The 15,178-nt window shown below is 40.6% G+C and overlaps 1 protein-coding gene across 2 annotated transcripts in view; it reads right to left on the minus strand.

The window, feature by feature from the left end:
* Window positions 1-3,181: 3,181 nt before the first annotated feature.
* Window positions 3,182-15,178, minus strand: part of RALB (RAS like proto-oncogene B) — a 49,024-nt gene continuing 37,027 nt past the window's right edge. For both annotated transcript variants that reach the window (XM_010407002.4, XM_039554747.1), the window contains exons 2-5: window positions 13,941-14,097; window positions 12,612-12,820; window positions 9,693-9,870; window positions 3,182-7,560 (exon numbers count right to left, since the gene is read on the minus strand). In XM_010407002.4, coding sequence (XP_010405304.1) covers window positions 7,441-7,560; window positions 9,693-9,870; window positions 12,612-12,820; window positions 13,941-14,054 — 621 coding nt within the window. In that variant the 5' untranslated portion in view covers window positions 14,055-14,097 and the 3' untranslated portion in view covers window positions 3,182-7,440. The remainder of the gene's footprint in view (window positions 7,561-9,692; window positions 9,871-12,611; window positions 12,821-13,940; window positions 14,098-15,178) is intronic.

Consider the following 15,178-nt stretch of genomic DNA (forward strand, 5'->3'; position numbering starts at 1 on the left):
AAGAGAACTCCAAGTTCATTTTCTAAAGCATCTCATTATTTCTAAACCAAATGCAGTTTTGGAGGCCTGACTTATGGTTTTTCAAGCTCCTGAGGCAAAGCTGCAAATGTGGCCTTTATTCCCACGCAGGAGAAGCTCTGCCTGCCCTCCTCCCTCCATAGTGTTCAGGGAGGGAATCAGGGAAAAAAAGGCAAATCAAAACAACTCAAGCAGGCACAGTATTACCCTCTGCTCCACAAGTGTTTAGTGCACTACTGTCACCATTCAAGCGGATTTACTCAAGGTACCACATTAGAAAGCTCTAACCTGGCTGCAGAAGTAGGTGAATCACATATTCTGCTGCTGTTCCTCAGGTAGGAAGCAGCTTTCATTAGCAAAGTCTGAAGCATCCAGCTCTCCTAGTGCTCATAATCCTTCTGTGAGTAGTTGTTCTTCCCATAGTGTGATTCATTCTGCTGTCCTGCACTCTTCAGAGCTGGAATTGGTCAGCCAACCATAGCTGGGGATGCAAGTCCGTGTCACACAGTGGCACTGCTCAGCACCTAATTGGGGTACAGTCACCAGGAGTGAAAGAAAGGGCTCATGTTTTATTAATCCGCCTGAACCCAATCAGACCTAGGAAACCCTCTGAACGCCTCAAGCAGGCCGCCTATAGAGAAATGAAAACAGAGACCCCTTGAGTGAAAGAGGTTCTTCCACACCCATGACCAAGGCACAAACTAGAAAATTAAAACCAAACATTTCAGCAACCCAATAGGTTTGGGTTTTCATAGCACCAGATTCCCAGCAAGAAACAGTTTAAATTTCTGATTTCTGAAGCCTGTCATTCTGGGAAAGGACACGTCTGTCAGGGAGGTCTGTGTCTGACCAGGACCATCTCTCTCAGGTTCTCAGTAGCCTTTTTAAAACTGAAGAGCACAATTTCTAGGAGTAAAACTGCAGGGTATCTTGGGCAATGTTGCCATGATGGTTTTCATTTAGAAGCAAGGAAGAATTTGGCTATTTTTTCAGATAATTACTCCTTCCCACAGTCCACAGTTGTTTTCCTTGTTTACAGGTATAGAATTGTAATGCCATCGTTTTGTGGGGAAAGTAATCATGTTAGAGAACACTCTTACAGACCACAGGTTGAAACACTCATCCAAACAGCAGGTTCAGTTTGTTGTATGTGTTTTCCTTTTTAAAACAAAAGCAGTACTATTAAACAGTAGGGAGTAACTTTCCTTGTCTCGCAATGCTACATGTGTGCACAAGTTTGTCCTTGAATTCTGGTATTTAGCCTATGAAGCCAACATGCATAAAGCCTCCAATACCCCAAACACTAGGCTTTAAAAACAAACTCTATAAACTCTGATTGTATCAAAAACATGATTCTGCCTCAAAGCCAAGTAACAAAGCTCATTGAAGGGAACTTACTGTAAACTCTGGAGATTAATCAACTCTATCAGGAAGGCAAGTGCAGAGCATGTGATCCCAGTCTCACCTCAACTTTTTACTTCCAACCCCCTTTGGAATTACAATGCTTAAGGGGCCATATGCTGCTATACAGTAGATCCTATTCCCATAACAGACACAGAGTAGTTTGGGGGAGGAAAGACCAAGCACCAGAAAAAGAATTAAATAGGATATTCTCTGCCCCACCCCCAAATTAAGGCTTTATATTTCAAAGAAAGCCCAGCATCTTTAGTCACCCTTAGAAACAAAACATTTAGTGAAGTACTGCACAGTCTCAGGGAACAATAAGTATTCTTTCTGGCACGCAAATCAGTGCTCAACAAGCAGAACAAACTTACACTTGCAATGCAAACTGGTTTAATGCCAGAGAAAACATAAATCCACCATCCTCATGAGAAATTGGATGTTCTGTTGCACAGAAGAATGTTTAGGCAAGATTCAACTTTAGCATTTGCGTGCAAAAGGAAAATTTAATTTTAGGACAAGGTCTCATACCACATGAGAGAATCATACAGCCAAGCAACAAAACCAGAATAATCTAGCTAGTGTGGATTTCTACATGTAATTCAGGTGGCAGATAAATAGCAGCAACTTGCACGCTCGTCTGAGCATGCTGAACAGCCCCACTCTAAGGCAGAGCTTCTAACTCCTAAATCCACAAGATGGAGCCAGCAGTTCTCAGGAAGAGGTGCCTGCACCATCCCAGGAATTGTCAGCACTTAGCTCACAGAACCATACTAAAATGTTCTGGTTGGAGCGGAATACAGGCAAACACCAAGGCAGAAGCCAAGCTATGTACGAGTCATCATCCTCCCATTTCATCCTGCTGCAACCAAAGGCAAGCCTGCTCCTCACAAGCATCCGCAGACTATCTGAAGGAAAAGGTGCCAATCTGGGCTTTGGGTACAGCTGTGTAACACAGCTGTGCTCAGAACCCTCTCCTGCCTCCTACACGGCACTTTCCATGCTACCCTTTCTCTGCCACAGAATATTTTAGAAGTTGCTTCAGTAGGAAGGAGAGCAACATAAACCACCGTGGCAATCAGAAACACAGAGCTAACACCAAGCAAGCACCATGTAAACAAGATTATGTAAATTGCTGTAGTCCTTGGCCAGAAGTCATCAGCTAGAGAATGTTCCACTTCCAACTTGTACAGCAGTGGTGGCAGAAACTGCTTGAAAGTTTACTGTGAATCCCATTGCTCTGCCACTCCAAATTAAGCGGCATTAGAGAGCAGTGAGTCTGTCCAGGGCCATCCTGCCTCAGAGGCATCTCAGGTTCTCTCATGCAGTTCATTTACCACAAACCTATACACAGAATGGAGTCTGGCACAATCAGAAGACTAAGGACTAGTTTTTCCACACAGTGTTGCTTATTCTGTTATTCAAGCCACGAGACTGTCTGAAGAAAAGACAAAGCAACTGTCATTTATACAGTTGATACAAGCTGTCTAATCCAATTAGGTTCTGGAAAATTAACTGTGAATGAACCAAACTACTATGTCAGTCCAGTCCTGAAAAACATGCATACAATTTCCAGAGAGCCAATGATGAGGGTCTCAGTCACCTCCTGCTCCCCTTCCTTCCCATAGTCTGCAATATAATCTTGTTACATATTTGACAGAAAGGTTAGTTCCAGACACTGAAAATCAGTGGCTGGCTGGTTAAAGAATTTGGAGATTAGGCATGCTTTTAGAATGCTGTAAAAATCAATAACAAACAAATATGAAGCTCATTTTTTCTTTTTATTATCAATAGTAATACAAATCAGTTGTATTAGCATGATAATGAAAAGTGACCAGTTTTACAGACATTAAAAATGTTTGTGCAAGTTAGAGACAAAGCTCTGAAGCTACGTAAGGAAAAAAAATAAGAATTTACATTGTATAGTATAGCATACATAGTTTAGAGGCAGTTTCATCAAGTCTTGCAATCACAATCACTTCCTCTACACTAAACCTCTCACTTGGTGTTAGAGATAACACCTTCCCCTCCCAAGAGGAACACCTGCCATTTCCATGAAGTGTGGAGATTACGGTGAAAATCATAGGGGTTTTTTTTTGTTCCTCTTCCCTCCTTCTCCCAACTATAAAGTCAACAGGAGGTGAACACTGCAACATATGCTTACAGCAATTAAGGAAAGCTTCTGTCTACATAAGCTCTGAGTTGAACTGATAAACAGTATCCTCTTTTTGAGCAAGAACTGATAGACCTGTCAGGCCTAAGAACTGGGTTAATGCTTTAGAAAGCTTTAAAAAAAGATCTGGGTGAGCATTTAGTTAGATGCATTTCCCCTCTATACACCTCTTACTACATTCCAGATTGTAGTTTTGTACCTTAGACCTGAAGTGTTCTTGAGCATTATACTTAAGCCAGATACAATTCAACTGGAACTTCAGATGGTTATTAACATCTTACTGAAGTTTAATGCCCAGTAAATACATGCATACATGTTTCTCCTCATCAAGCCAAGTGTTCACCTAGAAATTGCAGTAGAGGTGTATCAGTCTGTATAAGAACACACATGGCACAAGTCATTGAAAACACACTTCATGCTGCATCTGTACTCCCACCTGGAGAGATGCTCCTCTACAAGAGTCAATTCTGCCTTTGCAGTCCTGCAGTTTAACCTGCTTTTTTTTCACACAATGACTTAGCCCTTGTTATAACAGGGGCTTGTTTGCTCTGCTCAAACCAGAAGGAAAACTGGAGCACTTGAAGCTAAGCCACATACGGAAGATTGCACGTAGCAGTAAACAGTTCCCTGACTTCATGTTAAGCCATTACGCAAGAATAATACTTGAATGCTTAAGTGCAAGTGCATAGTCAAGTCTTGCATGACCTCCAGCTGCTAATATCCAGTTACCTGCCTACAGCCATGCTCCAGAATGATTTAAGAGCACATTATACCAACTAAGAGAAGTCTTGGTTTTAATTACCCAGCATGCAAAGGTTGATAGAATACATCAGCTTCAATTCAGCCTTCAGTCTCCTCAGCTACACAGCAAGGCCAGCAGGCAGCCACACACCCCCTGCTGCCGAAGTCGTCCCTTATTTGATGTACCTGATCTGCAGTTACTCAAAGCTCCATTTACTCTGCTCACAGAGTAATGTGTGCCATTTTAAATTCACTCCACTCAACCCACCTGATGCTGATGTCCATTGATGTCCAGTGAAGCACACCTGGGAAGCCCTTCAAGGACCCCCAAACCATACTGCCCCTATTCAGAAGGGCATACATTCAGGCACTTCCGCCATGAGGTGGAGGCAACAGGATTCCAGTCCAGGGGACTAGTTTTATTGCCTTCCTGGTACAAGTCAGAAAGCTTGCTGCCCACTGTTCCAAAGTAGGCAAGGTAGCTGCTTTGTTTATCATGTTTTCAGCTGTAACTGGCAAGTTAAACTGAGTTTGTCACAAGTACAGAAGAGGAATACTGAAAAGCTGCAGCATCAAGCCATGAAGCAGCAAGCACCTTCTTCCAAGTAAGTCCACCTCAGTGGCATAGCTTTATCAGTTGGGAAAAATAAAAATAACCTGAGTGAAAACAGCACGTGGACTGTAAGAATGCCAGTGGGTGACTTGCTGTTCTGAGAAGAAATTCATCTGTCCTAACAAATACTCTCAGGTACTTTAAGACTAGAGAGATCAAAGGCCAAGGCATGCATGTCTCTTGAGCCAATACAGCTGGGCTGCTCATTGTGAGCTTTGCTGAATTCATTATTCATACAGCAAGGACAGTTTATTCAGTTTTGTTAGACACATTTTATAACCCGCCTCAGAAGGGCTTGACCTAGATAAGCTTGTAATGTGAACTCAACTGTTGTTTATCCTTTAGGTTAATTAAAGACTTAAAGGTTAAGTCTCAACTAAAACCAAACTTAAGTGAGCTGCCTTCCTCCAGAAGGGGACATTCATTTGCTATGCACAGTATACAGTCAGAAATGGACTTTTATCCATGGAAGTTCAAGAGGAAACTCTGTTAGAAATATTACAGCTCCCAGTGTCCCATTAGGTGCTTAGGCTTTAGACACAGGTTACACAGCTCAAGTGACAAATTCTGTAAGGAGCAGGCTTCCAGCTTCTGCTTCAAAACAGTATTGGGTATTACAAAGCCAACTTCACAATTAATTACACTGTTCACAGAGAAGCATTTTAGGAGCTGGTTAACCATTCTTTGTGCCCATATAAGATAGGAGTAACAAAAAAGGAATTTAATTTGACAAGAATGAAGATTACAGCACCTTTTATTTAGTACAGTTTCCCCAATCCAATGAGTTGCCTGACAAGATGAGCTAGTTATGGAAGACAATGAGTTCGTGGTAAATCCCTGTGAAACCTCAGGCCAACAGAGGTTCTGATATAGATCACATCTTACTTTTTTCAATGTTCAGAGATGGAATGCACAAAAGCAATCTAGTACATGTTAACAATATTTTTCAACCTCAAATTACAACACTTAAGTACTGAACAGTATTCACGACTCCTTCACCTCAGGAAGAAACACCATTTGTTAATCTAGTGCTGGAGTGAGCTTCATTGAACAACCACCTAGATTACTTTCACCAAGCAACTGTGTTTTAAGAATCCAGTTACACACAAGATACAGTTACTCTTCAGGTTTCTCTACTCCTTAGAGGCAGAAAGCCATAATTCATTGGGTAACTCCACAGCCAGAAGAGAGCTCTTTTCCACGGTGACAGAAGTGATTTTTGGCAACTGCACTTAATTTAAACTGAATCAGAAAGTTCATTTCAGTCAGCTGACAACAGAACCTGCTAAGTACTGATTTCTAGACTGTTTTTGTTGAACAGACATGACCACCATTGCATAACTGACAGCAAAACTCAACATGTGCTAGGTTGCTGTGCATCAGAAACAGTACATATAAAATTAACAGTGAGTAATAGATGTGGCAACTGCTTAACTTCGTTTGCTTTTTGACACCGTACAGCTCACTAGCCAGCTAATCATTGAGAGGTAGCATATATGCCTCACCTATTCCAAGTCATGAATGTGTGATGGGACCCACCCTTACTCAACATTTTCATCTTCAGCAAGACAAGAGACAGATGCAGATGTTCTCACTTTCCAACATTATCATCACAAGTGTTCCAATATAAACATAACTGATTAAATCAACACCTATTCCACTATTCCAGTACAAGGGAAGGGAAGGATGACAGATGTAGAGTGTAATTGAGTTGAGACACAATACATGGAAGAAACCCAGGACAGCATTTCAAGGAGATAGTGATAATACTATTCCTTTTGAAGAAAGGCTTACAGTCATTTTCTCACCCCATACCACTAATTTAAGGATGAGAAGACAGACCCCAGCAGGGAATGCATCTGGCCTGTATTCAAATATCAATTTTTGCATTGCCTAAATAAGTCTGAATTGAGTCCATAGGCTTGATTCATGAATGCTGTATTGACTAAACAGAATACAGAAGAAAGTTTGTTTTAAGTTGACTCTCAACTGTCAGTTGCTATTTCTTACATGGAGTGTGGGGAGGAGGTCAGCAGATTTCAGTGTAAGAAATATCAGTGACAACCAAGAGAAGATGGAGACTCAAACCCTTTACCAGGTGTCATCTAGCCTTTCTGCAGTTTGTACCATCAAGGAGGGCAGCAACAGCAGGAAAAAGTGTTTGAACCTGAACAGCTGTGCTTGTTAAGGCCAGTAGAGGTTCAAGAGAAACATTAATACAAAAATACATTGTGTAACCAAGCAGAAGGATTGTAGTTCTGAAATTGCTTCTAGTTTTGAAAGTTGGAAGATGGAGCCCATTTCAGTTTAAATAGGCAAAGGTTTTGTTGGATATCAGAAATGGTTGCAAAGTTGTTTTCACATTTTGGAGGTGTGATATGCAAAGCCAAAGATAAGGGAGTCAATACAGACTTCCTTTCATGAATCCAGCCCTATATCCTTAGTGGTATTTTATCCATGCCACCTGTAGATAGATATTTACAGTTCCAAAGCATCACAGTAAGCAACATCTTTCTTTAAAGCTTTTCTTGTTCTTGCCACTTTTCTTGCCATTCTTGTCTTTGTTTTCTGACATTTTCTTTGCTCTTATTTCTCTCATTAAATCAAAGAACACCTAGGAGGGAAAAATAAAGATTAAACAAGATCAGCTACCAGAAAGCAGATAAAAACTACTGTATTCAGCAACAAATAAAGACATAGAACCACACTGTACTCAACACAGCAGAAATAAGTCTAGACAAAGATCCCAGTGACAAACACAACATCAGAATTACGTGGTGTGTCAAGCAGTGGCAAAAGCTGCACAATCTTACCTGGCTATCAAAAAAATTCAACAGCCCTGTTTTAAGAGCTTTTTATTGAATACCATTTTTGCACAAAAGCAGCATTGAGAGCTCATGAGAACATTTGTCTGTGCCTAGCAAACATTTCCACTGCTGTTAACTATGGAAAGCATTTAGTCCTGTCATTTCCATGTAGTTAGAGGTGCACTCTGCTTGGTAGTATTCTGCTTGGTCTATAATTACAAAGGTGCAGCATTCAAGTGACAGGCCACAAAAAATTCTCAAGACTATGTTATAAGATAGATTCAGAGAAAGCCATGCTTTCTTTCATGTTTCTCTGGTTTTTTTTGTCCAAAATTTAGGCAATTTCACCCCTGTATTCCTGATGTCTAGGTACATACCATCTAAAGGTGCAAGAGCTGTTTTGCTGTACAGTTACTGGGTAAAATTATCTTTAGGATTACAGAACAAGAGTTTAGCATCACTCTGTAGAACTACAGTGTGTTTTTGTCCAAATGGGGAACTCTCAAGCCTTTGATGCTTGGAAACAAGACCATGCTACTGATCAAAAGTAGATTAGTTTACCATTCAAAGCGCTCTTAAGTTTTTTTGTATTCTGCCACAGCATTAACACACAATCAACACAAAGATGAATAACCTGTCTTACAACACACCAGACAGTACTTATATAGCAGATAACCAGTATGCCACACAAGCTAGCCAGTGAAGACCTGTAACAGCAAATCTAGGTCACCGTGCTAGTATACTCCAGACACACAGCTCCACTGCTGTTAATCCAAACTGATCCGAAAACTAGTCTAAATATAAAATAGGCTAGCCATTCACTAGTAATATGAGTTGTTTATAGGGAAAAGCAAGTCTAAATATTCACATTTCACTACATCACCCAGCTTATGCAACTGATAGTGACTTTCTAGGAACATTCTGCAAGTCAGAATGGTTCTTTACCAAACTGAAATTATGCCATGTCCTTTAAGCCAAAAGATCTCAATCCAGGAGTTTCATATACTGTAGTTTTAATGAGAGAAGTTCCTACCAGTAACTTGTGCACCAACAGCATTTCCACTTGTGAACTAATATAGAAGAACAGGAAGAACTGTCTAGAAGAACTTAAGAGTACAGCTAGCTGCAAGTGTTCTTTATCCAAAGAGAAAACTGCTTAAAATTTGTAATCTTTAAACAAATGCATTTTAGCAAGACACATTTGGAGCCCTTAGGATGCAAAACAGTAATTTCAGATCATCTTCTGCGAATTGGTGAAGTAAAAAGGCACCCTTTGCTTCAAGAAGTCCTCACTACAAACAAAATAAAGGGGATGATTGAAACTAATCTGTCCTCTATACTGGACAAACACTCCATAGTCATAATTCATTTCTCTTCTGGAATATCTCACCACCACTGTTTATGCAAAAAACCAGCAGTAGAATAACATGAGAATAACTGTCTTATACCACCAAGGACAAGTCAAAACAGGACAGGGACACAGCAAAAAGTTCTTCTCACAATTCAAAGTAGTCTTGTCAGAAAACAAGAAAAAAATCTTTAACCACACTACATGTAGCTTTGTAGGGAAGGGGGAAAAATTTCTAGAGTGTCCATAGCTTGTTATTTATTGGTGTTATAAGTGGGACACAGCCTACAAAGAAAATAACTCACTTCAGGGAATCCTTAGAACCATTTACCCAAAGTATTACTGAAAAACTATTGGTTCGGGTACAAACAGTTAGAACAAGACAACAGCATTAACTTGTTCCAGACCTCAGGTTCCCTTAAGCTAGGTATGTGTTTAAGTGTACACATTCTAGTAAGTTCAGTGTTTATTGGAGTTTTTTTTAATAAACTAGGCTTTCAGAAGCCAAACTGTGGACTTTTTTTGAACCAGCAAGAGTCAGCTACTAAACAAGTAGCAACAATCTAATTGAGCAGATGTCATTTGTCTTACCTTATCTACATTCGCTCTAGTTTTGGCAGAGGTTTCTACGTACTGCACCCCCCATTCTTCCGCCTTACTTCGAGCCTCTTCTACAGGCACTTGTCTGCGCTCCTCCAGGTCAGATTTGTTTCCCACTACCAGTAAAGGGATTTTATCCTCTTCAGCCTTCACACGCAGGATCTGTTCCCTAGTGCATTAGGTATTCAAAATAAAAATAACTGTGTTAGTAGTAGCAACAAAACTCCCACACTTACGAGGAGTGGATCAAGTGGTCTGCACATTACTAGTGTTTACAACTGAGTATTTCCCAACAGTTGGACACACACTTTAAAATAAGAGTAATGCTACAGGCTTTACACTGCTGAAAGCCTCACACTTCCAGAAAGGCAGTTTTACCATTTAGTGAGTAATCAGGCTCTAGGAAAGAAGAACAGTATGGCAGAAGAGGAACTGGCAGCAGGAGTTCACATTTGAATGAGGTAAAGAGTACAAGTGCCATGTTTGCCAAGTTTTACCTTGGCATTCAGTCACCATCTTCAACTCACAGTCTGCATCACATCTCAATATAGGTCTGGGCAACATCAAGTCTTTGCCAAGGCAGTAGGTTGGGAACAAGTAGCTGGCAGAGATCATTCCTAATGGCTACCTAAACTTCACTCAAAGGAGAGAGTTATTACACGATGCTGAACTAAAATGCTAGCAACCTTCCTCCTTCAAAGCCTCCAGGAAGATATTTGAACTGTCAGCATTAACCTGTCATGCTAGGAGGACATATCGGCATCCAGGAAAGGAGATGGAGTGATGTTGCACACCAGTCTTGGTTTGTGCTGTTACTGGGGTAAAACACAAGTTGAAACCAGACTGACACAAGTTGCTGTCCGTCTAGGATGCTGGAAGAACTCTACCACTCTAAACTATTTTTAGATTGCTTCATTTTGTTATGAAGAAGAGCTAAATGAGGCATGAGCACAGTGCTACACCCTCTCATCTCACTGAGTTACCACACTACTTCAGATGCCTGCATTTTCCATCCACAAAATAACAATGTAGGGAGAGTACATGAGACTCTAAAATAGCATTAACACACTGAAGCAATCTGCTTTTGCATTTAACTGCACCTTCACACATTTTCAGATTACAGAGGCACTGAAAGCAAACACTGAATGCATAGCATCAGCAGGAGAGCTAGGGTTTAAAGACAAGCCCATAGTTTGTTCAGTATTCAACTTTTTCATAGTGTTAGAATTCTGGAACTTAAAAGGATCAATAATACCAATCTGCAGTTTGGCCTGGGATGCTGGTGACTCATACTATGCATTCCCCACTCCTTCCTGGGCCAAGGAGCTGGTACTTGCATGCCAGCCTAAATATTCCATTTAACTAATTTCACTATTTGTTTTACTTCTGAACCATTGAAAAGTAGGAGATTATGCATCACAAAGAGCTCCTAGGCCCTTCTTGCCCATCTTCAGGGCTAGCATTGCTTTTTCATTGTTTTGCTGTGCTGGAATCTTGAACCAACACACAGTTAATCTAGTTACAGAAGTCTCACAAAAACACCAAACCAAACTGCCAAGATAAACACTCCCACTCTTTTCATTCAAAGCCTTAAGCCTTAGGTTTAACATTATATTTCACTTAGGTACATAAGCCAAAACCAAGTGCTTCCACTTGTCTCATTTTCTTTGTGTTTTTGAGCATTACCTGACCTTTTCCTCCATCTTACACTAAGAAGAGTCCTAGTACTCAGTTTTGTAGTCGTACAACAGTTGAACTGTTGGCTCCTTTCAGAGCTCCTGTTAGGGCAAACTGAGCTCTGCTTGTGTGCCCCATGACTATCAGCCTTCTGAAGCAGAACAAAGTTCCGTAAGTATTATGTGACTAAGGAACAGTATTTTTATACCTCAAAAGATTTTGTGGTCTTCTACTACTGTTGAAACAGTATGATATGTTAAGAACCTGGACCAAAGTTCAGGAGTGCAAGGGGAATTTGCCTTAGCTTTAAGAAAAACCTAGAAATAAGTGTCCTTAGCTACAGCACTTCCATTACCAGTTAGTATCTGTTAACCTTGTACCACTGAAGCAAAGGGAACATAAGGCAGACTGATAGAGAGTTTTTATTCTGACAAGCATAAGGAACTCCTAAATTTTCCCTATGCTTTGAGAGGTTTTCCTTCAAGTTATACAGCTGTTCCAGGCAATCTCCAGTTTACCTTCTACTGAGGCAACAGGTATTATAAAAAAAGAGTTAGAACACTTGCCATGAAGAATGTGGCTACATGAATTCTAAAACCAGAACAGTGGTTTAAATCTTTTTTTATTTACCCCCCCACACTACACAAGCCATTTTGGTGGCCAGTCTGGTGCCAGTTTTTACATCAGAACTGCTAATCCCAAGAAGAAAAATTGAAGTGCTTACTACTACCGTGTGTCTTTCTAGGAATAAGTCTGCCTACAATAGCAATGCTTGGCTGCCAACCCTTGTTTGGCACCAATCCATACCTGAGAGTGGAGGCTAATCCTTCCTTTCCTTAGAGCACCTGCTTCTAGCAATAAGCAATACTGTGTCTGAAACCTGGCCAAAAGACAGATTTAATTCCAGAAGTACTGTTCTAAGATAATTAAACTTCACATCCATGAAGACTGAAAATTGGCTGAAATACGCCTGTTTTAAGAGTCCAAGAATCTGTTACTTGCCTGAAGTTGCTGCTGGCATAATGTACTCAGAAGTTACAGGCATGAAGACAATTAAAGCCAGAGGCTGAATACTCTGGTTTAGGTTATCAGTTACTGAGAGCAGAATGGCCAGGCATCACTTTCATTGATCAAATAGTAACAAAGGATGAAGAGCTGTTGTAGCTTTTAAGCAGTTGTCAGAGCAACATAGGAACCAGATATTTTTCCCTTACTAGGAGACAAACTACTCACCGAAACTCCGCTGTTGCTGTGAAGGATTCATGCTCTGTTATTGAAAAGACAAGAAGAAACCCTTCCCCACTGCGGAAATAGTTATCTCTGATAGCTGCATAATCCTCCTGTCCTGCTGTGTCCAGAATGTCTATCTGAACTTCTTCACCATCCAGAACTACTTTCTTTCTGTAGCTGTCAGCCTTGGTAGGTTCATAGTCTTCTACAAACTAACAAGAAAGGGATTAGTGTTTAGAATTACTGTCAAACAGTCTCAGTATTTGTCCATATTCCTTCTTTCACTTCAGTGACATTTAAATTCCCCAAAACCTTCTCATAATTCGATCAGCTACTAAGTTCCACCACTTTTTTTTAGTTTTACTATTAAAAGCAAATTATTTAAGCACTTAATACATCAAAGAGCCAGCTTGCCTAGTCAAGAGAAACTTGCTACACAAAACACTGTTCAGCCACTTCAGTACAATTTAAGAACAGAGTTGCAGTATAAGTTACCAGCAATCTGCTGGCATTATCTAGATCTCCCACTTTAAGAAAATGCATTTCAATATACTTCAGGTACAGGTATCTGAACTTTTAACAGGTGCAGATGAGAGCATCCAGCTGCTGAACCTGAAAGCCTGCTCCATAATTACACAGGCACATACTTTAGTACATTCAGTATTGATCAGACCAACAAAGCCACTGCCAGTTCAACTTAGTTCTGTGCTGACAGCACACATCCAGCATAAAAATAGAGAGGTAAAGAGCCTCTCAGCCTCAGAACACAACAATTAAGCCCAGTTAAGTTGGCTGGCTTTCATTAATGACTACATCACCTGATCAGATACTTACACCACTACAGCATGTGTGGACACCCTACAGATAAACGCTAACTTTTGAATTACAGGATCATTCCTGTATTCCTTCACATACTAGTCTGGATTGCCTAATCTAGCTTCCTGTATACGAGTATGGAAGAATTCATGCTATGAACATGCCTACTTCATCACCTGGCTCAGAATGAGCTAGAATATTTACTTCTGACTTCAGCCTTAACTAACCTAAATTACAAAATTAAAGTTCAACTCCAACTAGTAACAGCTTCTGTACACAAGCACCTGTACATAATGCATGACTCCTGAAGACTGTTCATTCACAAATAAGCATCAATTTTGTCACCTTTAGCCAGAGATGTTCCCAGAGGGCACATCTCTCAGCTTCCTACATTCTGCTCCTGCCAGTTGGGTCATCAGGTCTTTTGCTCATCACATTTAGTTCCCCGGTCCCACAAAAAAAAAAAGCAAGCTGTATGAATTTGTGCTTTAGAGAAGCTGAACCAAAGTTACTTACCTCATCATACATAAACTGAAGTGTGAGTGCAGATTTGCCCACACCTCCACTGCCAACCATAATTACTTTATGGAGGGCCAAGGAACTCTGGTTCTTGCTCTTGCTGGCAGCCATTGTCCTGCTTGCCACAGACGAAGTACCGGGCAACCAATTAGATCTGCAGACAGAAGAAGCACAGTCACCCATCCATGACTTTGGTACATCAGGGTAGCAGGCAGGTAAAGTGTCTCAGTGCTGAAAGACCAGATTAAAACCCTGCCCCACAAGCCTAAACAATGGGCCACTCCAATGCACTGGCATGCAAACCATGCCTAAAGTATGAGTAGGACAAAGTATTGAAACAAATACTTTCTATTTGTGACAACAGTATGATTAATAAAAGTGCCAAAGGTTTCTAACAAGCTACTCTTGTTTGTAAACCCAGCCTACAAGACTACTGTCTAGAGCAGTTTCCAAAGAAAACCCACTCTTTCTCAAACGACATGAAATTAAGTGTTTTCTATTGTTCTTGTTAGAAGGCTTTACATCTTTCTAAATATTTCTTTAATATTGATACAACTATACCTTTGATCTGCTCATAGGCAGAAATCAGGCTTTTGATCTTCTCCCTGTGTAGGCTAAGAAAACAGCAGAGATACACAGTAAATTGGCAGGAACAAGTTGCAAAAGCTTCTAGCAGAAAGTCTTATGACACGGCATTAGCATTTATTTTACACTTCCTGCCTTTTGATGCTGCAAATCTATTTTGCTTAGGAAAAAAAAAAATCCTGCTTTACTGCAAAAAAAATCTCAGTTTCTATTCTTCTCCTGATGTTGCTAAGCCATAAAGGAGCAAGCTTCAATAAACAAGCCCTAGCTAACAAGCCTCTGTTTGTGTGTTATGCAAGCCTAGTAATTAAATGCTGGAGGCTTCTTAAAAATAATACTGCCTCTTTTTTTGGTTGGTTTTTTTAAGAGTAGCTGGACACAGTAGTTGTACCAGAAGCACAAGCAGCAGCTGCCACACTCTTAGAGCAGCATCTCTAAGAACAGCACACTGAGGATAAAAGCAGAAGTACGTGAAACAAAGATGTGTCACCAGCCAGGATTCCCGCACAGAAAAAAAACCCAAATATGAATATTTCAGACATATGACGTGTATATGGGAGATGGCAGGATACCAACTCTTGTGTCCTCAGAGCACCACAAAGGACCCCAGTTGTTCATATCCTGGCAGAGAGCTGTAAGGAGGCCAGTAG

Source organism: Corvus cornix, chromosome 7 (genome assembly GCF_000738735.6).
Source record: "Corvus cornix cornix isolate S_Up_H32 chromosome 7, ASM73873v5, whole genome shotgun sequence".
Classification (NCBI taxonomy): domain Eukaryota; kingdom Metazoa; phylum Chordata; class Aves; order Passeriformes; family Corvidae; genus Corvus; species Corvus cornix.